The 23744-nt window shown below is 65.1% G+C and overlaps 1 protein-coding gene across 3 annotated transcripts in view; it reads right to left on the reverse strand.

Annotated features, from left to right (window-relative positions):
• Window positions 1-1610: 1610 nt before the first annotated feature.
• The window catches only part of RPS6KA2 (ribosomal protein S6 kinase A2), a 160539-nt gene continuing 138405 nt past the window's right edge, over window positions 1611-23744 (reverse strand). For all 3 annotated transcript variants that reach the window (XM_016128111.2, XM_016128110.2, XM_016128112.2), the window contains 8 exons: window positions 22723-22848; window positions 16412-16501; window positions 14911-15069; window positions 13141-13302; window positions 10501-10577; window positions 8960-9077; window positions 6173-6310; window positions 1611-4618 (listed from right to left, as the gene is read on the reverse strand). In XM_016128111.2, coding sequence (XP_015983597.2) covers window positions 4493-4618; window positions 6173-6310; window positions 8960-9077; window positions 10501-10577; window positions 13141-13302; window positions 14911-15069; window positions 16412-16501; window positions 22723-22848 — 996 coding nt within the window. In that variant the 3' untranslated portion in view covers window positions 1611-4492. The remainder of the gene's footprint in view (window positions 4619-6172; window positions 6311-8959; window positions 9078-10500; window positions 10578-13140; window positions 13303-14910; window positions 15070-16411; window positions 16502-22722; window positions 22849-23744) is intronic.

The raw sequence follows: 23744 nt of genomic DNA on the forward strand, positions 1-23744 counted from the left end.
AATAGTAAGGGACCCTATAGGCTCTTTTGAAGTCTGCTTTGCTGGAACTTTCCGTAACAAATCTTAAAATGGACTTTTAAAAAGCCTGTCCCCGCCCCGCAGACGCCCCCCGCCCCACCCCGCAGGCCCCTCGCAGTGGCTCCTGCAGTCTGTCCTCAGTCCTCAGTGGCGCCTTCTCGGCCCGTTCGCGTTGCCCAGCACCGCCTCCCACCATGGCCCGGGACGCTCTTCACCCTGACAGGCCTCATCGTTTCTGATTTCTTTGTGAATGAAAAGGGGCCATGCACTCAACCTGATGAACTTAAGTCCCACAAAAGACAGACATTTCCATCCTGGACGTGCAAGCAGGCAGGCCCGGCTGCCTCCTCTCCCCCGTCTGTCGGTGGTCTCCTGGAGGACACTCTGTCCTCCGTCGACATTTGGGGACAGCAGGTACAAGACACAGCAGCTTGTTGTCGGGAGGCATATCCCATGGGTCTCGCTTTTTTGAACCTTCTTGAGGATGTTTGCAAAGCACAAGATAGACCTGTGTCCCCTCTCGGGGACAAGGGCAGCCCTAAATGAATGGGCTTTAGTAAATCGGGGTGCCCAGCCGTGATCACTGTCTGTGCACATGCTCCCTGGGCCCCTCTGTCACCCTGAGGCCTGGGAGGTGAGGAGAATCACTGTGTACATGGGCCCAGGCTGTCCACGGTGTGGGCTCGGCCCCGGATCTCAGGTCCTGTCTGGCTTCCAGGGTTCGGCGGCAGGCTCGCCCGTTAGCATGAGGGCAAAGCCTCAGACACGGCACAGTCCTTGACCTCACCTTCCCTGAGCGGAAAAACCTGCACAGGCCCCAAAGTGTAAGCAGATCTACGCTCGGCTTGGTGCAGTGGGCCCGACAGGGAGGAGGTCACCCCCCGCCCCGGAAACTGCACGTGCGTTGGATTGCATGAGGCAGCGAATGAGTTGACCTGATGTAGCGGGGGGGGGGGGGGCCTCGTGGCCCTGGCAGGGCCCCGTGGGGCTTTGGGGCTCCAGAGAGAGGCCCTCGCTGTGCTGGGGCAGCACCGGGGAGATGGCGGCAGAACGTGTGTACATGTGTCACCTGCTGTCACCATAGGACCTTCGGAAGTGGCCGGAAGGGAAGGGCACATCAAGGTGGAGAGTCGAAGACCAGCGGGGCAGGTTCTCGTGTCGGACGGGCGGGCACGTGGGGTAGGTGGCAGCAGCGCGGTCCCCAATGGCCACCCTGGGCCACCTGCTTCCCTCCCGCCAGGACCGTCCACAGTCTCCTGCCCGCGGCCCTGCCCCTACCCCGCCCCATCGTCCAGCCAGGCTCTGCACGGAGAGCGCGCGCAGACGCGCATGCACGTGCACACACACACGCCCACATAGGCGCACACACGCATGCACGTGCACACACGTGTCCACACGAACACAGTACACACACGCATGCACGCCCACATTGGCGCACACATGGCTCTCGCAACGCTGCCTCCTCCGTGACGATGTCATCTGGTGGCACCAGGGGCTGCAGCGGCCCGAGGCCGGGGAGCACGGGCTGGTCTGCAGACTGTTACCAGTGACGACGTAGAGAGTCCGAAGGTTATTGGTACACTAGAAAAATATCACGCTTCATAAAACCCATGTTTATTTAAAAAATCTATTCAGAAAGTCTGGAAAGCGTAATAAATATCTGTACAGCGGCCGCCCGCCTCAAACACAGAGCAGGAAGCGGACGTGAGACTGGCCCGCGCCGCGCCGCCGCGGGCAGCGCCAAGTCGGGCCGGCCGGGGGCGGGGCAGACGCGGGCTCTGGGCGGGACCACGCGTGCCCGGCGAGGCGGGGCTCCGGCCGCGGACCACCTGGGCGCTCCAAGGCCACCTGGAGTCACCTCTGTCCCTTCCTCACCACGCGGCCCCTTTTCCATTCTCGGGTCTTCGTGAGCTGTTGGGGGGGCGGTAACGAGACCCCTATGACGGAAACGGAGTGCGAACCTGAGCATCCGCGCTGAGGGCACTGGGAGGCACGGCGCTGGCCACGCGGAGGGCGGCCGCCCCCTGAAGGCCGGGCGCTGTCTAGCGGCAGCACGGGGGCCAGTTTAAAGCGCGGACGACCTGCTCCTGGGACCGGAGTGACGTCTCGCTCTCGCCCAGTGTGACTTGGGGCGCTCCTGTGAACGCGCTCGCACAGGCGGGGGGTGGGGGGGGGCGGTCAGGTGCGTCTCCCAGGCAGGGAGACGGCGGTGTGTGGGGGGGGGGTGACACACCAGTGGGCACTGTGAAGGGGCCTGCGTGTGGGCAGGGCGGCCATGGACTTCCCGTCATGTGCGCAGAGCCCAGGAGCCCTGGCTAAGCGAGGTGCCCGTGCGGGTACAGTGAGAGGTCATGGCGCCCCGCGGCCGCCCAACGTCCGGTTCCAGGGCGGCATCACGGCTTCTCCAGGCTGACCTTCCAGCGTCGCTGCTGCAGGCGCGGGTGAGATCGTGGAGGCTTGTCACAGACATTCAAGTAGAGCTGGGCCAGCACGGCAGGCGAGCGCTGCGGGGCCTCTGGGCTGCGTGGCCCCCGCCCCAAGGGGACAGTCTGGGCCATGTGAGCCTTGGGGACCCTCTGGACCCGAGAGCTGAGCACGTCAGGGTGCGTGTGCCAGAGCCCAGCACACACGGGGGCCGCACACACGGGGGCCGCGGCCGCTCTGCCCGCCAAACCCGAACTCCGTCCTCTGGGCTTCCATCCCCGCCATCAGAACTCAGGGACCTTGAGCAGGACAAGCAGCCAGGCCAAGGCCCCAGCAGCCACCGCGCAGCCAGCACAGGACACAGCGACTCTGGTCGATCCCAGGAGGGCCAAGCCTGCCCCCCGCAGGACCCCCGTCCATCCCGGGGTCTAACAGTGGTCACACAGTTCACGACTCAGATAAACTATTGCGGGCGGAGGTCATCTGAGCCGGAGAAAGCGTTTTCTATTGAGAAAATGTGAGAAATGCCTCGCAGGCATTTGTGGGAAAATGCACATGAACTTGCACCCTTCTGTTTCTCGTGGCTCTGAGAAAAAATGCCTCATGGAATAATAAAAGCTCATGAAGTGAGTTTACATTTTAAGGTCCGAAAACAATAGACCAAACGAAGGAGTAAATTTCAGAATGTGGAGCGTGTGTATGTGCACACTTGCGTGCATGTGTCTGTGTGTGTGCAAATGTGCGTGTATGATGTGCGTGCCTGTGCACATGTACATGCGTGTGTGCGCATGCGTGTATGCACATGTGCACCTGTGTATGAGCGTATGTGTGCGTCTGTACATGCACGTGTGTATGCATGCGTGTGCGCACGCATGTACGTGTATATGCTGAGTACTAGAGCGAGCTGAGATGCAGGGACAAAACAAATAAGACGTCGTCTCCTTGGTGGGCACCTGGCTATGGCCAGCGGCTGCTCCGCAGCTCGCCGCAGGCGAGGGACAGACGGGCAGAGCTGCGGGCCTGGGCGGCGCTGGGAGGAGGCTGAAGGGCACGCGCGCTCTGTGCTGCCCGCCTGGGCAGCGGCGCTGAGGCCGCCGCGGTTTTCTTCGACCAAGGCGCGCATGCGGGCTGACTCCGCACACGGCCTGCGTGCGTACCCCAGGGGACACCGGCTGCCACTGAAACACGGGTGGGGACAGACCGTGCAGCAGAAGCACAAGCCACACGGCCCTGCCCCCGCCGAGTGCGTCCAGATCCCGCGGCCCGGCCCCCGGGCGCCGCGGCCGCCTTGCGTGCCCCGCTCCGACCTCCAGCGGGGCTGAGGACAGGAGGGAGGTGACGTGCTCAGGGCCGAGGGCTCTGTGGGGGCTGGGGGTGCAGCGGGGAGAACGGCGCGCCCCAGGAGGCGTCTGGATCAGGAGCCGGGGGCGTGGGGGGTGGAAAGCAGGCCCCGGGGGCGAGGGCCAGGTGACACAGGGCCTCCTGGCCCCTCCCGGGGGGACACCGATGCTTGTGATGTGCAGGACGCCACCCGCTGGTTCAGGGGCTCCTCCCATCCAGAGCCGTGACACAGGACGCGACACCCAGCAACTCAGCCAGCAGCGCGGGGGCCACGAGACAAGGGCTCTTCGGGTCATCCGAGGGCACCGGCGTCTGCCCCTGGTGCCATGAAGCCGGCCCCCCAGGGGGCTCCTGGTGACTGCTCGGCGCAGCCTCTCACGTGCAGCCGGGACGCATGGGCGGAAAGCTCGGCAGGGGACCGTGTGGCGGTGGGAGAGGCCCTCCGCGCGACAGCCGCGGGGGCGAAAGGCGTCGGAGCGAAGCCAGAGGCCGCCGGGTGGCGGCTGGCGGTGGTCGGGGTCCGGCCGGTCCTGCTGGGGAAGGAGGTGGCGAGGCCGGCAGAGCGAGGCGTGGGGAGGTTGCCGTGCAGGTCCTCCCCGCCGAACGGGGACACGCGGATGGCACGCAGGTGCCCGTGGTCACTGCAGTGGCGCCGTGACAGCCGCCAGGCGGCGCCCCTGGGCCAAGGCCATGGCTGGTCCCGCGGCCGCTACAGCCTCGTGGACGTGAGTCGCTTCATGCCCCTGCGCTGGGCCAGGCTGGACGACAGCACCGGCTCCAGCCGCGGCGCCCGGGGGGTTCTGTTCAGAGCGAAGTAGGTGGCGGCCATCGCGCCCTGCAAGACAAGGAGACAGGGAGAGGGCGCGTGACCGCGTGCCACACCCCTGCTGGGCCCACAGCCCCGGGCTTCCCTGGGCGAGGCCCCTGCAGGACGCGGGGGCACCGAGGGCAGCGAGCTCAGGGCCAAGGCTGGCATGCGGGGCCCCACAGATAATGGCGACGACGTCTCACATCCTGTCCACCCACCATCCCACGCTGGCCGGGACCTGTGCTTGCGACTTGGGGTAAATGCTTCAGACTCACATGGGCCCCCGGCCTGAGGTCAACGACCCCCACTTCTGGCACGGGGCCTGGTCTGCACTGGGCCTGCTACGCCCGGGGACGCCCACTCGCGTCTGGCCATGGCCTGGCCACCTGGGAGCTCGGCCTCACTCCTGGAGCAGCCCCGAGCCTGGGGGTTGTCTCGGAGCCCAGACCACTGGCATTGCCTGGCCCCCAAGTCCAGGGCCACTGCGAGGCGACCACTGCCCTGAGGTGCGTCACCCGTCGACTAAACCTGGGTGCACTTTACGCCATGCCTCCGAGTGTCATTCTGGGGGCTCGGGGGCCGCAGAAACAGATTAGCATCACAAGCTAAGCAGCGGGCAAGGCCGCTGGGCATGCAGTGCAGGACGCAGGGTGGAGTGTGCCCTCTGCAGCTGGATGTCCGAGGGCTGCGGGCGGGACCCGGACGGGCAGCGCCCCGGCGGCCACCGCCGAGCACGGGAGGCAGAGCCCGCTCGCTCCGCGGTGTGACCTCCGCCTCTGACGGCTGCCAGTCCATCCGGATCACATCAGAGGGCGCGTGGCGGCCAGCCGGAAGCCACCTTGCTGGGCAGGTTCCAGAATAGCGACTGCAGTGACTCAGAGACAGCGGTCGCATCAGGAGGTTGGGGACTGTCTCTGGTAACACATGGACTAACTGAGCGGCCACCGCCGGTCCTGGGGTGAGACTCCTGGCGAGGGCCGGCGTCCCCGACCTGAGCTCCGCTCACGGCCCCCTACTCGGCCCACACGCATCTAAGAGGCAGAGCCGGGTTCCGCTGTGCTTTGCGGAGCCAACGAGGAACATGAAGGCAGGAGCGGGGGTGTCGCACAGGGTCACCAGCCACAGGGCTGCCCGGCCCCGAGCCCTCTTTGTGAGCAGAGGTCTACTGATGCGCAGCCACCCGCGGGCGGCTGTCCCAGGTGCCCCGAGCTACGCTGGCGATGCTGAGCCCGTGACAGACATGGGCTCCAAAAGCCTGGGGTACCTACTGCCTGGGCCGCTCGAGAGAAGCCTGCAGCCCTTTGGGCCAGAATCGAGGGCTCTGGGCCGTGGAGTTGTCTGCCTCTCTCGCCTCTCAGTCTGTCTGTCTGTCTCCTTGTCACTCACACACACTCAGGCGCACTCTCTCTCACGCCCTCAGCAACATTAACAGAAGCTGCAGCTCGTTCCGCTTCGTGTGACTGCACACGTGTGACAGAACGTGTAACGGTGGCTGCTTCCCACGCGCCGTGAGCTCAGGGCTGACCGCACGCTGGTCCGGGCGCCCGCCCCGCCGCCCCGCTGGCGTCACGCCTGTCGTACCTTCACCAGCCGGACGTCCTGCCTGCTGAGCTGGTCTTGGGACAGGGACTCTCTGTTCACAATCCACGGGTGTTTCAGGACCTGCACGGCCGTCAGGCGCTGGTGGGGGTCCACGTGGAGCATTTTGGATACCACGTCCTGTCGGAGAAGGTCAGAGGCAGGGAGGAAGGCGCGTGACCCGCCGGTGCCATCCCCGGAGCCTCCCTCTCTTCCGGCAAACCCTGTCCACTGTTCACAGAGTGACTGCATGTCAGGGTCAAATGTTTACTTTTCAGGTTTTACGTATGGGATGGTTTCTAAGTTTTAACTACCACCAACTTAGTGGTTCACCCCAGGTTTACTTTGTTAAAGATTTTACGTCTACGAAGAACTCACATGTGAGATGTTAAACGGTTCACATAACCTGCCGAAACACTATTTTATGAAACATGGTGTCCCTCCAAAGGTAGAAATAATGAATAACCTGCGGATAGAAACCAACTCGTGACAATGCACGTAGTTACATTTTTATCAGGATTAGTCACGGATATTTGCTACGAATAATCGCCGACCACGGAACTGACAATCTGTAGCCATCACAGGGGTCTGACGGGCTCCTGTCCAACAGACGTGATTTTCCTATGTGCTTGCAAAGAATAACAAAAACTCCTAAAGCTGGTTAAACACAGAGCTCCACGTTAATTCACGTGTCGCGCGCGGTCCATGTGCATGTGAGCACGTGCACACACACACACACACACAGTCATTTGCGCAGTGTTCCTGAGGCCGTCTTCACTCGCTGACGCACCTGTTCCTGGAGCCGCCAGGGCCGACCGTGGGGGAAAGAGCGCGACTTACTTTCCGTTTTGTAGATGACGGTGTTGACACCTGCAGTGACTGACCTAGTGCCCAGGAAAGACCGACGGCGAGAGGCCGCCTCTGCGACCCCCGACGCGGCCGGCGTCTCCGCAGGCCCCTCCGCTGCGTCCCCGTGCGCCCTGACGCGCAGTCCCCGCGCGCCCCGATGCGCAGTCCCCGCGCGCCCCTCCGCAGCGTCCCCGCGCGCCCCGATGCGGATGCGCTCCGCACAGCTCCAGTCATAAACCACAGCCAAGCGGTACCATGCGCTACATCAGCCCCCATTTCCCACCGAGACATCCAACGCCTTCCAACACCTTGGCAATTTCTTGAGACAAAGACCTGAACGTGCCGACGTCGCGTTTCCAGGGGCGGAAGGAAAGCAGAGGCCTGTGTCGACGTGCTCGGGTTCTTACAGCGAAGCCACGTGCTTCGCACGTGCAGGAGGCAGACGGAGCGAACGCACGTGCATCCACGGGCGCCCCCGCTGCCGGGGCCTGAAGGCTCGCTGTGTGGCGAGTGCGGAGGTGGGGAAAGGCGCCGGGGCAGCGGGAGGCGAGGCGAGGGCCGCGCGAGGTCCCGGGGGCCAACGGGCCCTCCGCCCGCACCTGCGCTCGCGGTAATGTGCCCAGAGCGTGAGTTTCCGCCTGCCCGACACCGTCTACCTTCCGCCTGCCCCCAACTCTGCCGAGGAGACCATGTGCCACGGAAACCATCAGCACCCAGCCCGGGTCCGCGGCTCTGCGGCAGGAACCAGATCTGAGGGTTCCGACACCCACCTGAGACAGCGGTGGATGCGGCGCTGGGCATGTCAGGGCCTGACGCGCGGGAAGCGCCCCCCGAACGCAGCCACCGCCCCCTCCGTGACCCGCATCGCCTCCCTCGCCTCCTCCACCATGACCTTCTCCCTCACCTCCGCCATCCCTCGCACCGGCTCCGCTGCGCGCCCCGCCCCCCGAGTTTGAGGGCGCACACCGATGGCGGGGCCGGGGCTGGACTCGGACCTCCAGAGCATCTCTCCCTCCTCGAGCCCCTTCACAGTAACCCGGGACGCAGACCTGACGCGGCTGGGGTCTGACGTGCTCTGACTAAAGAGACGTTTGATGGTGTCGACTAGAAAAGGTCAAGTCCGACGGGCGGACCCAAGCGGGCCGCCCACAGACAGTGCGGCCGCGCGGACGCCAAGCGCTCAGAGGCAGGAGAAAAGCTCCCTGGCCCCCGAGCGGCCCCTGGGCGCTCCGCGGCGTCGCGGCCCGGCCCGGCACCTGGCATCCGGTCGAACACCGGTCTCGACGTCTCCGTGAGGTGTTTCTTCGATGGCACTGGCATTGAAATCGGTCGGCTCTGAGTAAAGCGGGTGACCCTGCGCGCTGCGGGTGGGCCGCACCCAAGCACGTGAAGGCTTTGTGCGTGACAGCACTGGGTGCCCGAGGCAGAGGGACTTCTGGGAGCAGATGGGCTCCGGCTGCGACCCCTGCTGTCCGAGCGTCCAGCTCGCCATCCCGCCTGGCGGAGTCTGGCTCGGCCAGCCTCCCCGGTCACGTGAGCCGGGCCCGCAGACGTGACTCCGCCCTCGGCCAGCCTCCACGGTCACGTGAGCCGGGCCGCAGACGTGACTCCGCCCTTGGCCAGCCTCCACGGTCACGTGAGCCGGGCCCGCAGACATGACTCTGCCCTCGGCCAGCCTCCACGGTCACGTGAGCCGGGCCCACAGACGTGACTCCGCCCCCGCCCCGTAGGACGTGCGCTCAGGCCGCTGGCTGTTTCTCTGGAGCACCCTGATGCACCAAGACCCTGCGATCAAATGTTTTTGCCCCAAAACTTTTTAGCCGAGCAGCTTTACCGAAATCCATGAGATGAAGCATCTGCACTGTCCCCATGAGAGGCATCCTCCGGCCCGTCGCGGAGACTCCGGACCCCGCCACAGCGAGGACGCTGGGCCTGGCTCACCTTTGCCGCGTCCGAGATGGAGTCCCAGTTCCCGCCGGAGAGGGCGTACTCCCCGCTGCCGATGCGCGCCAGGATCTCCTCGGGGGTGTCGTCGGGCCCGTTTGCAAACGGGGTGAACCTGCGTGAGGAGGGGACCGTGGTGATGAGCTTCCATTTCATAACCTAAAACAGAGCCCACAGCTGGGTATTGGCTCTTTGCTGTTAAAAACAGCTTTTTCTTTCCCATTATGCTCTAAATCCAGGACTCATGGAAAATCAATTTATTTCTTAATGTATTTTCCCGACTTGGCCAAAGCTGGGGGTCGACAGGGCAAGTGAAGGAAGCCCCGTGGCCCCGGGACGAGGCTTCGGGACCCCTCCCCCTCCCTCCCCCCCTTCCGGGTGACTGCGCGCAGGGGGTGGCCTGGCGCTTTGGTTTCTATGGAAGCAGCGTGATCGCCGGAGGAGAGCTGACAGCGGATCTGAGAGACCCTGGAGGACCTCTGACCGGCGGCCTGATTAATTTTTCGCGCTTCCACTGCAAAATGGACACGTGAATGGGTGGCTAATGACGCGCTCGCGGGGACCTCGGCAGTGACACACACGCGCGCGCAGTGTGGGCGCCGCACGTGAGTGAGGGTGTCCGCTCCGTCAGCCCGGGCACGGAGCAGGCCCCGGGAGAGGAAGGACGCGAGTCCGCGGCGTTCCCTTTCGTGAGGCCTGCGACCTGCGCTTAACGTGCAGGCAGAGTGAGCGGCGGAATCACGGCGCGCTCAGCGGTGCGACGTCGGGAGGCGCCACTCGCTGCTCTCCGGCCGCGGCGGGCGCCAACGACTAATTCATCACGCAACGCCCCGTTACGGCCACGGGAAAAGCGGACCACGCCCGCTCGTTCTCATGAGGGCCTCTGTCCTTTATGCCAAACGGGACAGGCGATCTGGACGCCCCGCCCTTTCCCCTCCGCTCCAGCGCCTGCTGGGCTTAACGACGTCAGGACCCAGGGGGTTTCTTAGAATTCTAGACCTTCGTCCACAGTGAGGGAAGCGAGGTCCACAGGCGCAGGTGTTCAGTCGGGAGCAGGGCTCCGAGGGGCGGGGCCAAGGCCGCAGACGCCACCCTCCTCCCGCGACAGCAAGTGAAGGTGCCGGCACGAGGGCCGGTCACAGCGCCGTCACTGGCTGCTGCGTCCTTCAAGGAGCCGTTCGACCGACAAGCTTCTACGGCTGCCTCTTGGCTCAAGAGGCTGGTTCTGAGCAGCGGGTGACCCGGAGTCGGGGGCCGTGGCGAGGGTGTGGCCCCGTGGCCGGGGGCTCTGTGTGGATGACCCTAGCTCCGGGGTCCAGCGCCCTGACCTGGAGCCGCCTTTAACGAAGACACGCGGCTAAACCCCCGTGCTCGCTCTTCAGTGCTGAGAGGGGCCGAGGAGGTCGCGGGTTTGCCCACACCTGTGCCGTGGGGATAGGCCCCCACCGGCCCCAGAGGGACAGCCCTGGAGACCTGCTCCCCCCCCACCTCATGTGTGACATCGACCCCGAGGGCCGACACCCGGGGGTCTGCCTTACCCCGCCAGCATGGTGTAGAGCAGGATCCCCAAACTCCAGATGTCACACGCCGCGTCATAGCCTTGCCGCTTCAGGACCTGGACAGGGAGAAGCAGGTGACACTCGAGTTCATAGCACGCGGGTCCGACGTGACCGTGACCCCAGCAGGGCGGGAACGGGCGGCCTTTCATCAGGGCGGAGCCGGCTCTAATGTGCTGACTGGGGCTCCCCAAAGACCACAGACGGGGAACCACGGCTCTTGCCGGAGGCAGGGCAGACAGACGGAGAAGGAAGTACTGAGTTTTTAAGCAGAAGCGTTTTTCTTATTATGGTAAAGTACAGATAACGGAGAGGTCGCCATCGTAACCACCTTTCAGTGCACAGCTCAGCGCCACCAACTGCATTCGGTCACGGCCACCATCTCCAGAATTCTTTCATCCTCCCAAACTGAAACGCTGTCCCCGTGACACGCGAGCTCCCCACCCCTCCCCTGGCCTGGTCCTGCCACCTGTCCACTTCCCGTCTCTGTGAAGCGGCCCCCCGGCCCTCTCACACAAGTGGAGTCACACGACACTTGTCCTTTTCCGTCTAGCTTATCTCGCTTGACGTCACGTCCTCGTGTTGCTGGATGGGACGGGGTCTCCCCCCTTTTTAAGGCGGCATGGTATCCCGCTGTGTGGACGGACCACGGTTTGCTCATGTGTCCAGCCGCCCGCGGGCCCGTGGTGCTTCTGCTTCCCGGCTACTGTGAGTCACACGGCCGTGAACATGGTAAATCTACGTTCAGGTTTTTTGAGGAATCGTTAAGCATTTTCACGTGTCCCTGGGGCGCATGCTCGCACAGAGGCCCCCCCCCCAGCTGAGCTGAACGAGGGACGCGCGCACGTCGGGGTGGCTGCGGCCGGCGGCTGCAGCGCCCCTGAGGGCCGGGGGCGCCGTGCTCAAGGCCGCGGCCGCCGTCCCATGTCGGCGCCCGACGCCGCAGGCGCCTGCAGCCTGCGGGCGGGCAGCCCGGACACACAGGTGAACTGCCGCTCACCGTCCGGCCCTCGCCCCACGGCTAGCTCACCGGCTGGGGGGACTCACTTCACCACAAGGAGTCAGTTTGGGGTTTTTGTGTCTCTGAAATGCAGCTGATGGTACCGACCCGTCTGCTGCATATGGTGTAAGAGGATAAAAGTAGGAAAAAATCCGTAGAAGCGCATTGTAAATGGCAGAGTAGGACAATTTAAGGTATTGCACAGTCACTAAAATCAATACTATTAATACTAATATTGATCAAATAAAACAATAGGAGAGGCTTATCACCAGATTACTTTTGAAGGGGTCACAGTAGGAGCCTGCGTAGCGTCTGGATGTCCTGAAAACGCCCGACGCGGATCGGTGCGTGTCTGCAGCAGGCAGCCTGACTGCCACGCTCCTCACGGGCCATGCCGGCCCCTCAGACGCTCGGACCAGCCGCGAGCAGCCAGCGCGCCTTCCGCGTGGGGCACGCTGTGCACACCCCGCACGGTTTCATCGCCAACCGGGGGACCCACATAGAACCCGACGTGTTTCCCCCGGCCCCGCCCCCCTCAATCCCATCAGCAACGTTGGCCTCCGCCTCCCAGACCTGCTCTCACCGCGTCTCGGGCTTGGCTGCTTTTCTAAAGAGCAGGAAACTGGATTTATCTCTATCAACCTGTGGTTGACTCTGGACCCTAATGGAGTGACCCCCGGGGGCTCTCGGGTCCTCTGAGAAGCCGAGATGGTGGGCAGGGAGGGCGCTGGGCTGGCCTGGCTCCCGTCTGCCCGTCTCTAGGGGGCCCCGGTGCACGTGGGCAGCTGCTCGCTTGCTCCTGTTGTGGAGAACAACCTGAAGCAGGAATCAGGGCTCAGCCGGCCCCGAACCTGCGGCCCCTCCCAGTGCGGCTGCAGGGGGCCTGGGGATCACAGGCTGTGGGTCCCACAGCGCTACCCCCGGGGGGGCAGGAGAGCCTGACGGCACCACTTCCCAGCGTAACTAACAGATACGCGGACTTTACCAGCTGGTCCACAGCACAGCGCCATTGTACATCAAAGTGTCGTGTAAAATAAATAAATAAATAAATGAGGCCACTTAAAATGGAGCCAGAGCGGCCGGAGCTGCCCTATGCGTCTGACGCCTCGCGCCTCTGAGACGTTACGACAGAGCACAGTCACCTTCGGATGGGGCCCGAAGCGACCCTGTGTCCCCAAGGACCGTCTGCGAGGGTGACAGGCAGATTCCGTGACTCCCGGCATGAATGTTACGGACACTGTTTAGCATCGGCGTCGCTCTGCTGCGTTACCTGCACCACAGCAACGCCTGCCCCCCGTGGGCGTCACTGTCCCCCCGACCCCGTTCTCGTGACCGCCCCTCGCCTCCATCTCCTCGTCGGGGCGCTGGATTCCTGCCTGACTCTGCGCTTCCGACTAGCTGTTCCTGTGCTCTCAGATACATGCTTGCTGTCTCTCACTCTGAAAAGCCTTTTAATTTTAGGTCGACAGTCACCATTAGACATTCTACAAATAGGAAAATAAAATAACTGTGTTTGAGCAAGATCAGTGGCTATTCTTTTCGGGTTCATTTCTATTCTCTACCATGACTGCCGAACAGGGTCGAGACGCCTCCACCGACCAGTCTACCCAGGGCCCCCTTACCTCGGGGGCCACGAAGTTCGCTGTGTAGCAGGGTGTCATGAGCAGCCCATTCTCGGCTCGCAGCTGCTTGGCAAACCCGAAGTCACAGATGCGGATGGACTCGGGGTTCCCGGACTCGTCCATGTACAGTATGTTGCTCGGCTTCAGGTCCCGATGCACAACCTGGGAGGACGGACGGATATGCCTGACTTGGGGCCCAGGACGGAGCAGGAAAGAGAAGGGGCGCAGGCAGGAGGTGGGGGTCATTTTGGAATCTTTTATTCTGAGCAGGTGCTGTAACAGGAAGCAAGCCTGCCTGGATGCCACGCCGAGGGGGCCTTCCTCCTCCCCTTCGCGCAAACCCGGACCCTTGACGGTGAATGAGCATCTGAGTGATTACACACACACCTACACACATGTGCGCACACACATGTGGGCACACATAAACGCACACATGGATGCATGCACATACATGCACACCCATGCAACACACATACGCACACACTAACAATTCGCACACACACGGACAATACATACGCACACACAAGCGCACACACGGACAACACACACATGTGCGTGTACACACATGCACACATGTGCACACACAGAGATGCACATGCACACATACACACACAAACACGCACACACATGCATGCACACCCACACAACACATACGTGCACCCACATACATGCACATATAATATGCACATGCACACAATACACACATGCATGCATGCGCACACACAACACACATGTGGACACACATGCATGCACACATACACATACACACAAATGCACACACAAACATATATGTGCACACATCCGCACACACATGCATGCGCATGCACACACATACGCACATGTGCAGACATGCATGCACACACATCCGTACATGCAAACGTATACATACATACATGCATGTATGCACACACACACACATAAGCAGACAACTGAGGCATGGGAACAGTTTACTGGGGGCGTGACATAAGGGGGTGTTGTGGGCTCAGGTGACGTGAACATAAAGGCTCCTGAAGGCAACGTTCGCGTCCTGCCCACCACAGTCCAGCAAGGCCAGGCGTCGGTGCGCCCACGAGCGATGCGGACGCTGTGGTGGGGCGTGTGCCGGGAAGTGGCAATGGCACAGGAGCCCCGGGGCCGCGCCCGCGCTGCGCGGGGTGCTGGCCCCTGAGCACGGGGCGCGGGAGCCCCGGGGCCGCGCCCGCGCTGCGCGGGGTGCTGCCCTCTGAGCACGGGGCGCGGGAGCCCCGGGGCCGCGCCCGCGCTGCGCGGGGTGCTGCCCTCTGAGCACGGGGCGCGGGAGCCCCGGGGCCGCGCCCGCGCTGCGCGGGGTGCTGCCCTCTGAGCACGGGGCGCGGGAGCCCCGGGGCCGCGCCCGCGCTGCGCGAGGTGCTGGCCCCTGAGCACGGGGCGGGGGCTGCGTGCCCCCAGCTTCCCCATCGCTCCGTCTGCAGTATTCCTTCGTGTGGGCCAAGGGACCGATGCTTACACAGGGCAAGCGATGAGAATTCTGTCATTGCCCTTTATTAAGCCAGGAGCCTCTTTTCGCTGTAACTGATCTGGGTAAATTTGATTCCCTCCTTAGCTCCTAGGTACACAATGTGCACACATGCAGAAGCAAGCCACAGGCACCAGCCCGAGCCCAGAAACCCCGTGACCGCCCTGGGGCCCGTGGCAGCTCCGTGACCACTCCATAACCGCCCTGGGGCCCGTGGCAGCCCCGTGGCCACCCTGCGAACACCCCGTGACCGCCCAGGGCCCCGCGTGTCTCACCCCCTGGGAGTGCAGGTAGTCCACGGTCCTGGCGACGGTGCACAGCACCTGGCTGGCCTCCCGCTCGGAGAAGCAGCGGTGCTGCAGGATGCGGTCCAGCAGCTCCCCGCCGCGCATCAGCTCCGTCACCAGGTACACGAGCCTCCCGTCGTCGTAGACCTGGCGGCCGACAGGGGCACGACCTCAGCGGCCGCTGCAGGCGGCAGCCCCGGAGGGCGCCTGGGTCTCAGGGCTCCCCGGACGCCGTGCAGGACCTCTGTGGGAAATGCTTGGCCCGTCCGGTCGCAGCAGACGTGGCTCTCAGGACAAACTGCTATGTGACTTGCCGCTGGCAGGGAACGAGCTAACAATGGCCGGACGAGAGTCCAGCTGAGAGGAGGCGGCGGCGTCCTCCCGGGGGCCGGCACACAGGGACCGAACATGCGGAGCTGGCCCAGCGCCGGCCGCCGGTCCCCAGGGCCGGCCTGCCAACCTGCGGTGCCGGTCTCCCCGGGGACCGTCCTGGCGGCGGGCAGCTTCTGACGAGCCCGTGGGCCGCGGTGCCACGGGCTGGACTGGGGCCGCCAGGCCCGGGGTCCAGACGGGAGCGGCCGTTCGCGCGAGTGGTGCTTCTACTCCAGAGCTCTCCGTCAGGCCACCTTAATGCCACGCGCCCACCGTGCGCTGGCTCTCACGTCACCCCATGTGCGTTAGTCGCGCGGGGCACGGGAGGGGGCCCTGCGCACGGCTCCTTTCCAGCCTGCGCCTGACGCGACTGTGAGGTCAGCGAACGGAGTGGTTAACGCGCGTCACGTCTGACCGCATGGACGCGAAGGCTCTGGGCACGTGCACACGATGACACTCGTGATGCTCGCGCAGCTTTCCAGGGAGCTGGTTTCTGGGGATCTTAACGCGTAAGCGAAGACAAACGGCAGGGGCCGGGCCCCCCGAGACGGTCGGCACCGGCACGTGCGCCACGTCAGAGGTGGACGGGCGCGTGGAGCCCTCTTACTCCAGGCGTTTGGGGGCCCGGCGGGGGACGAGGTGGCCCCAGGATCTCATGGTTTGGGGTCCGGGATGCTGGAATCACTCCAGTCTGGGGTGCGGAGGAGGGGAGTCTGCCCTCTACCCCACACCAGAGACCCACGGCCTTCGTGGATAGCTGGGGGGAGCCCCAGAGGCCCCCCGACAGGCTGGGATGTGACAAAGGACCACGGCTCGCCCATAGAGGAGCCACGAGGGCCCCAAGGCCAGGCCCTCCCCCCCAGCAGGTCCACGGCTTCCACGCCCCCAGGTCAGGAGCATTCAGGGGCGACTGTGGCGCACAGGCCTGAGAACCCACAGCGGTGCCCCCCCTTTCACGCTGTGCCTGGGGAGGCTGGGGTGTGGCCGGGGGCGCGAACCTGTGTGTGAGCGGTCCGGCGGTGTGTGCGGCGCACGCTCGGGCACCGTGCACACGAGCCTCATGGGATGCCGGCGCCTCGGCGGGGCTGGGAGACGCGAGGCAGAGGCGGCCACTTACGTCCTTGAGCGTGATGATGTTTGGGTGCTGGCCGTACCGCAGGAGGATCTCGATCTCTTCCGAGGGGTCGCGTTTGCTCTTATCGATGATCTGGAACAAACGGGGGCCGTGAGGCCTTGGCTGGGGCTGTGCCCTCCCCTCTGGCTCGAGGCAGCCAAGGGGCCCGCGGTGTCCCGGATGCTCGCGGCTGCCCGCTGTGCCCGCCTGCACCGGCCCGCGCTCTCCCCCACCGGGGTGGCCGACTGACGCCGCTGCTCCCACATCCGCTGCTCCCACATCTGCTGCTCCCACACCCGTGGGGACGGACCGGACGGGGCGGGGGGGGGGCAGGCCCCGCACTGAGCCCTGCGGCGGCCGTGCTGGGCCGGAGGACGGCCGCGTGCTCCGCTCTCCGCACGGGTCCCGCACACGTTAAAAACACTCGCTGCTCAGAGAACGTGTCGTCGCCGCCCAGGCCCCCAAGTGGAGGTCGTGTGACACCAGCCTCGTGTCTACACGAAAGCATGCCGGGGTGGCGCTCCCCCGCGGTCGGCACGGCGCCCCATCCCTGGCCCCCTCACTGCTACGAGTGACCCGGCCGGGCCAGCTCCTCCCCCAGCCCCGTCTGCAGCCGCTGCCGAGCTCCGGGGACACGGTGGCCGGGACCGTGGATGACACAGTCGGGCCGCAGCGCGGGGTCGGGCTCCGCCCTGACGCGCCTTCCCCTGCTGCGGCAGCTCTGGCCGGGCCGGCGGGGCTTCTGCTGCGGACGCAGGCCGGCACGCATCTGGGGCTCACCAGACACAGGCCAGCACGCATCTGGGGCTCCCTCGCGGGGAAGGGGTCCCCTGAGCTGCCGGGCTACATGGTGAGGACCGCGTGCCTGGGACGGACTTGCCCCGACCACCTGCCCAGCCGGCCGCCCCTTCTGGGCTGTGGCCTTCTCTTCACAGTTTGGTTAAAATACGTCAGTGGATCAAAAAAATACTAGATACACTTTTTTTCAAATAAAACTTCATAATAAAAGAAACACGTTCTTAACATAAATCCGTGTTACTACCCTCACAATGGAATACGGTGCAGGACTAACGAGAAAGAGGAAACACTCTCTAGAGCCAGGGTGGGGCCAGGGTGCGTTAGAGACCAGGGTCGGGGAGGCTGCACGGAGCCGGGGGGGCCCCCCCCCCCCCCCGCCCCCCGCCCCCTGCCCTCCTCCCTCCGTGGTGGAACTGGCCCGAAGCCAGAGGGAAGGCCCGCCTCCCGTTCTCGTGGCACGGGGGGCAAGGTGTGTCCGCAGGGAGACGAGACACCCAGCCCGGAAGCGGGGTCCCCCTCACGTCCCCACAGCTGTCCTCCTGGCTGCCACCATCTGCCCGAGGTGCTTGGGGCCACTTCGCACCTGGCCAAGGCTGGGCAGGTGCCACACAGCTGCACGTCGGCTCGGGCCCCTGGTTCCGTCCTGACCGCTGGCGGCAAACGCGGGCTGCTTCCTGCCACAAACCTTTGTTTTGGTTTTGTTTATGTGGTTTTTGCAGGGAGGGAGAGTGTTTTCTGAGAGGTGAGAAAGAAGAGTCCTAACAGACCTCAGCGGTGACGTGTAGTCACGGTGCCCGAGCGCCCAGCCGCAGCCTGTGCTGGGCATGGCGGGCCCACATGGGGGTCTTGAGCATACTGTCTGGACAGGAGGGGCTTCTCGGGGGGCCAGGTTCTCGGGGGCGCGGTGCTGGTCTGCTCCAGCTCGGGCGAGCCCTGCGGGACCAGCTCCTTCCCCCTTCCTTGCTGTTTCAGTCTTCCTGACGCAGCAGAGCTGGGCCACCGAGGAGCCGGGGGACAGCCCCTCATTCTCACCTGGCCGCAGGGCAGGTTGCTGCCCCGAGGGAGGCGCCCAGCCCGCTGGAAACCAGGCTGCCCGGCTCCAGACCACCCGCCTAGCGGGTCGCGTCGGATGCTCGTGACGCGGGCGTGGCCTCGACGACAGCGGCCGGTGGCAGTGGCTGGCCTCAGAAAGGGTCACGTGGACGGCCATGTCAGGCATGATTTCGTTCCCGGGGCCCACGGGCCTCCAGCCCCAACGCGCCCGCCCCTCGTCCTCCGGGGCCTGTATGTGATCCCTCGGGGCCGGGACACCTGGGGAGGGGGCGCCCAGGCGGGAACCGAGCGAGACGCGGCCGAGCTCACTGCTCGCACGGTGCCCGCCCAGGCAGCTACGTCCACCGGCCGGCTGCCGACGTGCCAGGGGCTCAGCATCGCGCTCGAAACGCAGGACGGGACAGACACCTTCCCCGCACGACTGACCTAAACACATGACACGGAGAAAGAAGTCCGAGTTTTCCTGCCGGAAAAAATCAAAATTTCCACGCCAATCAGCTTTCCTTCTAAAAATAAGCTCTGTTCGTGTCAAGCATCTGTCTTGATTCTGTTGCTTCCTCGGTTGACAAATTACACACACAGTGTGACAATGAGCACAGGAACACTGGGATCAGCCGTAAACGCTTTGCCGTGAGCACAGTTCAGGGCGCGTTCCCGGGAGGGGCCGACTGGCCTCAGGTGTGTGAGCCGGCCACATGCCATCGCTCACGTGGAGACGGCGGGCCACACGCGGGCCTCACGCTTCACAAACGTGCGGTCCTATTGCTAGAGCAGACGAGGGACTCGCGATCGCGTGAGGGCTGCCGCGTAGCGGCCGGGGCAGCGACAGCGGCTTCTCCCCTCAGGGTGGCCCTGCCCTGCGCGGCCCCCTCAGGCCCAGGACGGAGAGCCCTCAGCTGGCACTTCGCGAGAGGGGGTGTCTGCGTCAGATCTGAAGATAAAGGGGGCCCCCGGGGGAGCCACGACAGTGAGGCTCAGTCCCGGCGCCACTGGCTACGGCCTCGGGTCCCGGAGGACGCGTGAGTGCTCCTGCTCCGCGCCGGCCGGGGGAATGCCAGGCGGGGGCCGGGCCGGGGCCGGGGCCGGGGAGCGGGGGTGCCGGCAGCGGCGCGCCCGCGCGGGAGCTGCAGCAGAGACCCGCGTGGGAAGGAGCGCTCCCGAACAACGCCTCTTTCTGTTAAGTGACTCTCGTCCTTGACCCTGCCGAGCACTGCGACGGGGCGTGGGGACCAGAACGGAGCCACGCAGCTGTCGGGGCTGACGGGCGCCGCGGAGGGGGGTGCTGCGGGCCGAGGAGGACGCGGGACAGCTCAGGAGTCACCGGGTGCGGGCGCGGGGGACGACCAGGAGCAGGGACCTGTGGACACGCAGTGGCATGTTCTGGGCATGGGCCGGGAAAGCCGGGCCGCCCGGCAGGGCTTCCTGTGTTCCGGGACCAGCTGTCGAGAGCCGCCGCATCCCGCCCCGGACGAGGCCGACGGCCGACCTTCGCGGGCTGCGCGCTGGCCTCCCCAGCCCCGCTCGCTCTGCCACGGCGAGGGGCCGCCCTGGCCCTGCGCGAGCGTGGGGCGCGCTGACTTGCCGAGGGGCCGCCCTGCCACCAGGAAGCAAGCAGACGCCTAACAGAGAGGGGACCCCGCCCCGTCTCCGTCCCCTAAACACCAGCCGCTGGGGGTCATCTGCATGAGCTGACCCGGCCCCGGGCGCTCAGCCTCCCCACGACTGACACTGGGCCACACAGCGCCCCGTGGGGCGGCGGGCGCGGCTGCCCCGGGCAGTGGCGAGCGGCGCCCCGGCCTCTGTCCGCCAGACAGCAACAGCATTCCCGTCCTGCTTGTGACCAGAACGTCTCCAGCCACGGCCGGTGTCCCCAGAGGGGCAAAGCCACCCCACCGATCGTGACCGCCCTAGCCAATGCCACGTGTTCTGGCCACGGTGCTGCTGTGTGGTCGAGGCTGGACGTCCTCTTCTCCGCTTACTACTCGGTGGGGACGGCTCTGAGCCACCCACGCAGCCGGACGGGGAGGCCCCAGCTGGCCCCGGCTGGCTCGGCTGGGCTGCTCCTCCAAGTGAAGCAGACTCCGCCTCCGCCCGAGGATTCGGATCCTGGCTTTGAAGTGCTCGGGTGGCCGCTGAGGGAGGGAGCGCTAGACTCTAGTGACCGAGTCTGAGACGCAGCCGACGGGCCGAGCAGGTGCGCGCCGCGCGCCGCCTCCCGCCTCACAGGGGGAGCACTCAGCTCTGGGTCTCCGTCAGCAGGAGACACCGCTATGACGAGCCGTCGGCTGCGGCAGAAAGCGCCAGAAACGGTCTCACTCCCTCTGACCTGGGCGTCACCTCACGCGGGAGACGAAACGCAGCATGGCATGTGTGACGGCAGCTCTGGTGGCAGACGAGCCCGTCCTGCTCACTGGACTCCGTCACAAGCCGCTGCTGGCTCTCGCCCCGCGGGAGCCCGGACAGGCGTCGCCTTAGAGCGATGCGCTGACCATGGCTTAAACGCAGCGGCCTAAACGCTGTCAGACGGCTCTGGGTCACGCCGGGAGGCCGCGGCTCCTTCCTGAGCTTGGTTCATTTGAGCATCTTCCCAACACATCACGACCCGCGTTCCGCAGAGGATGAGGGACACCTGTCGGGTCCGTCGGCTCGGCTGTCCAGGGAACTTTGAGGCTTGTCACACAGAAGCAGGACGGCCGGCTCCTCCCCGCACCGTCAGCCACGGCCGTGCCTGGGGGCTGTCACCAGCGTCCTCGGCAACTCCCACCGCGGAGGTCTTTGGGGACAGAGTTACGAGCCATTTGTGGAAGCTGGATTCAGATGGTGTCTTTACGAGCGCTGGGCTGGGAACACTCGGGGACATTCCAGCGCCTTTGTCTAAGGGACTCATTTCCAGAGGTGCCGACAGCGGCTGGCCAGGCTCACCGTGGCCGGCTGTCCTCTAGTGGGCATCGTGGTCGCCGAGCTGGCCAGACAACAGCCTGTTTCTCTGCACTCACTGGGCACGGTGACCGATGCCGGGACTGTGGCTGGTCACCCGGCAAACTGCAGGAATCTTGTGGGAAACGGACTGTGCAGAGAAAACCCCACGACAGCCCTGCGTGCTGTGAGGCGCGCGCGCAGCATGCTTGGCGGTGCGAATGGCACATCTCGCCTGAGGCGGGCGGAAGGCAGGCCACACCCCGCCTCCCGCCTGAACACGGGCAGTGCCTGGTCGGGCACGGGCTGGGCGTCCTCCCAAGCTCCCACGCGACAGCCCAGTGCCCGGAGGGGCATCGCCGTGAGCCCGGGCTGGGGGCAAGCGCTTTTCCTCGCCAGGAGGCCGTGGCGGGGCCCCCCTTGCCACACTGCCCAGCCTGTACTCCGGGGATTTTAATTGCAATCTGTGACTTTCCTCCCGTTGAGGTACCCTTGACGCTCCAGACAGGGCAGCCCATCCCCGGAACTCAGACCAGCTGTCTCTCCGTGTTGAAACCGGCTTTCTTGTTTGAGGAATTCAAGATAAGTTTGTCAAAAAGCCGTAAATTCCGACCCAAACTGAACCGAGCGGCTGGAGTGTCTGCCTGGTGTCTTTTCTGACAGGGCACGGCACTGTCCTCGCGCCTGGCGGCCACGCATGCTACCCTGGCACCCCGCCTCCACGCACGGCAGGAGCGCGGCGCGCTGGGGGGGGCGGGGCGGCGGGGCTGTCCCACGCGTCACCACCTGGCGCGGGGCGCGGAGCAGTCAGTCGGCTGTAGGAGAAGCAGAAGGGGCTCCCCCTCCCCTGCCCCCCGCCCGCACACTGCCACCTGCTGGCAGGTCCCACCCCTGCCCGAAGGTCCTCGCAGAGCCGCAGGGCCATGCGCTGGGGCGTGCCCGGCACAGGCCAGAACGGGTCCGCTGCCCGCGGCGCCCAGGCCGGGCCTGGCTCCTCAGGGGCCTCCGGTTCAGCTGAGTGGGGCGGTGGCGAAGTTACAGTGTCTGTGGCGAGCGCGCAAAACCTCCGCTTTTCCCACAAATCAGATGGTGACGTCAGCAGGACACTTGAGCTGTCATCTACAGTTTGCCGAACAGAAAACTCAAAAACTGGCTCCGTGTTTCGGATCAGATGCGCAGCGCAGCACGGCGCGCGCGGAGAGCCCCGGGCTGGGGCGCGGGGCGCCCTGACCGCTCGCCGCCTGGGTGACAGTGAACCCCCCGCCCCCCGCCGAGCGTCCGCAGGCGCTTCCGGCTGTGCGTCCGCGTGCTCCTCCCTGGTTTGGCTTTTCGTGACTGTGCCTCCCCGCTCCTTCCCTACCTCCGCCGGCCGCTCGGGCTGTCCCCAACTCTCATTTCCAAGGTACGGAGCCGCCGAAGCCACCACGCGGCGCGCCTTACCCGGGCGGCGGCCTGACGTCCAGGCGCACCGACCTCCGCGGCGCCCCAGCCTGCGGAGCCGGGAGGGCGCGCAGGGCGGCGGGCCAGGGCGCCGGGGCCCCCCTCACCTTCACGGCGTACTCCGCGTCGGTGGCTTTGTGCACGCAGCGCTTGCACACGGAGTAGGAGCCCACGCCGAGGTCCTCCTTGACCTCGTAGCCGTCGGTGAAGTGGACGTTGTTGCCGTGGAGCTGCTGCGGGCAGAGGGGGGGGGCGGGTGTCAACGCCCCATGCGCATGCGCACACGGTGTGGGCGCAGCCGCGCACCTGGGCACACGGAAACTGGGCACGGATCCGGTCCCCTGACAAAGGTCCCAGCGCTCGTGGGGACGGCTCCCGATCTAACCAGCCCCCCCGCCCGCTCGGGCCCTGACCGTTTCTGGACACCCCGGGCACCGTGTGGGCTGACTGGTCACGCGTCCCCCGAACGTGACAAAGGAGAAGGGGTGGGGCCTCTAAGTCCAGGGCTCTGAGCCTTGTGTCCACAGGGCGTCCCTGGATGTCAGCATCTAATTGGAAATGTGACCCATGATGTCCCTGTCACAGCCTGCTTCTGCCCGTGTACACCACCCTGCAGCCTGCCTACTCAGAGTGCAGACAGAAAGCCACCAAGGATGGCGCCCGCCGTCACAGCAGCTGGCCACTGTGGACATGCTGTTTTCCAAAAGGCCTTGGGGACAGAAATGTGCACGACCAACGCCATCCAATTTACCCTGACTCGGCTTTTAAAGACAACTCATCGTAACTTCTTAGAGCTCTCTCGTCTGCTTGTATACTTATGTATGAGCTGGAAAACTTATAAAAACGTCCTCTTCACTGCCCTAACGGAACATGTCACGACCGGGAAGTGGCACCCGCAAGCTGAACGGCTCCCAGGCACCGGCTTGACGGCTCACAGCAGAGACGCCGCGTGTGACGGCTGCGGCCTGGCCACAGCCCGCCTCGGGCCTTCATCAGGGTCGGACCTTTGTCAGGGATCATCCCCTCTCTGGGGCGAGTGTGAGGAGAGGCAGGGCCACCCCGCAGCCTGCACCCCGTGGGCAAGAGGCTCAGGCACGTGACGCCGGAGCTGGGGGACGGGCCGGCTCGG

Source organism: Rousettus aegyptiacus, unplaced genomic scaffold (assembly GCF_014176215.1).
Source record: "Rousettus aegyptiacus isolate mRouAeg1 unplaced genomic scaffold, mRouAeg1.p scaffold_m13_p_1, whole genome shotgun sequence".
Lineage (NCBI taxonomy): Eukaryota > Metazoa > Chordata > Mammalia > Chiroptera > Pteropodidae > Rousettus > Rousettus aegyptiacus.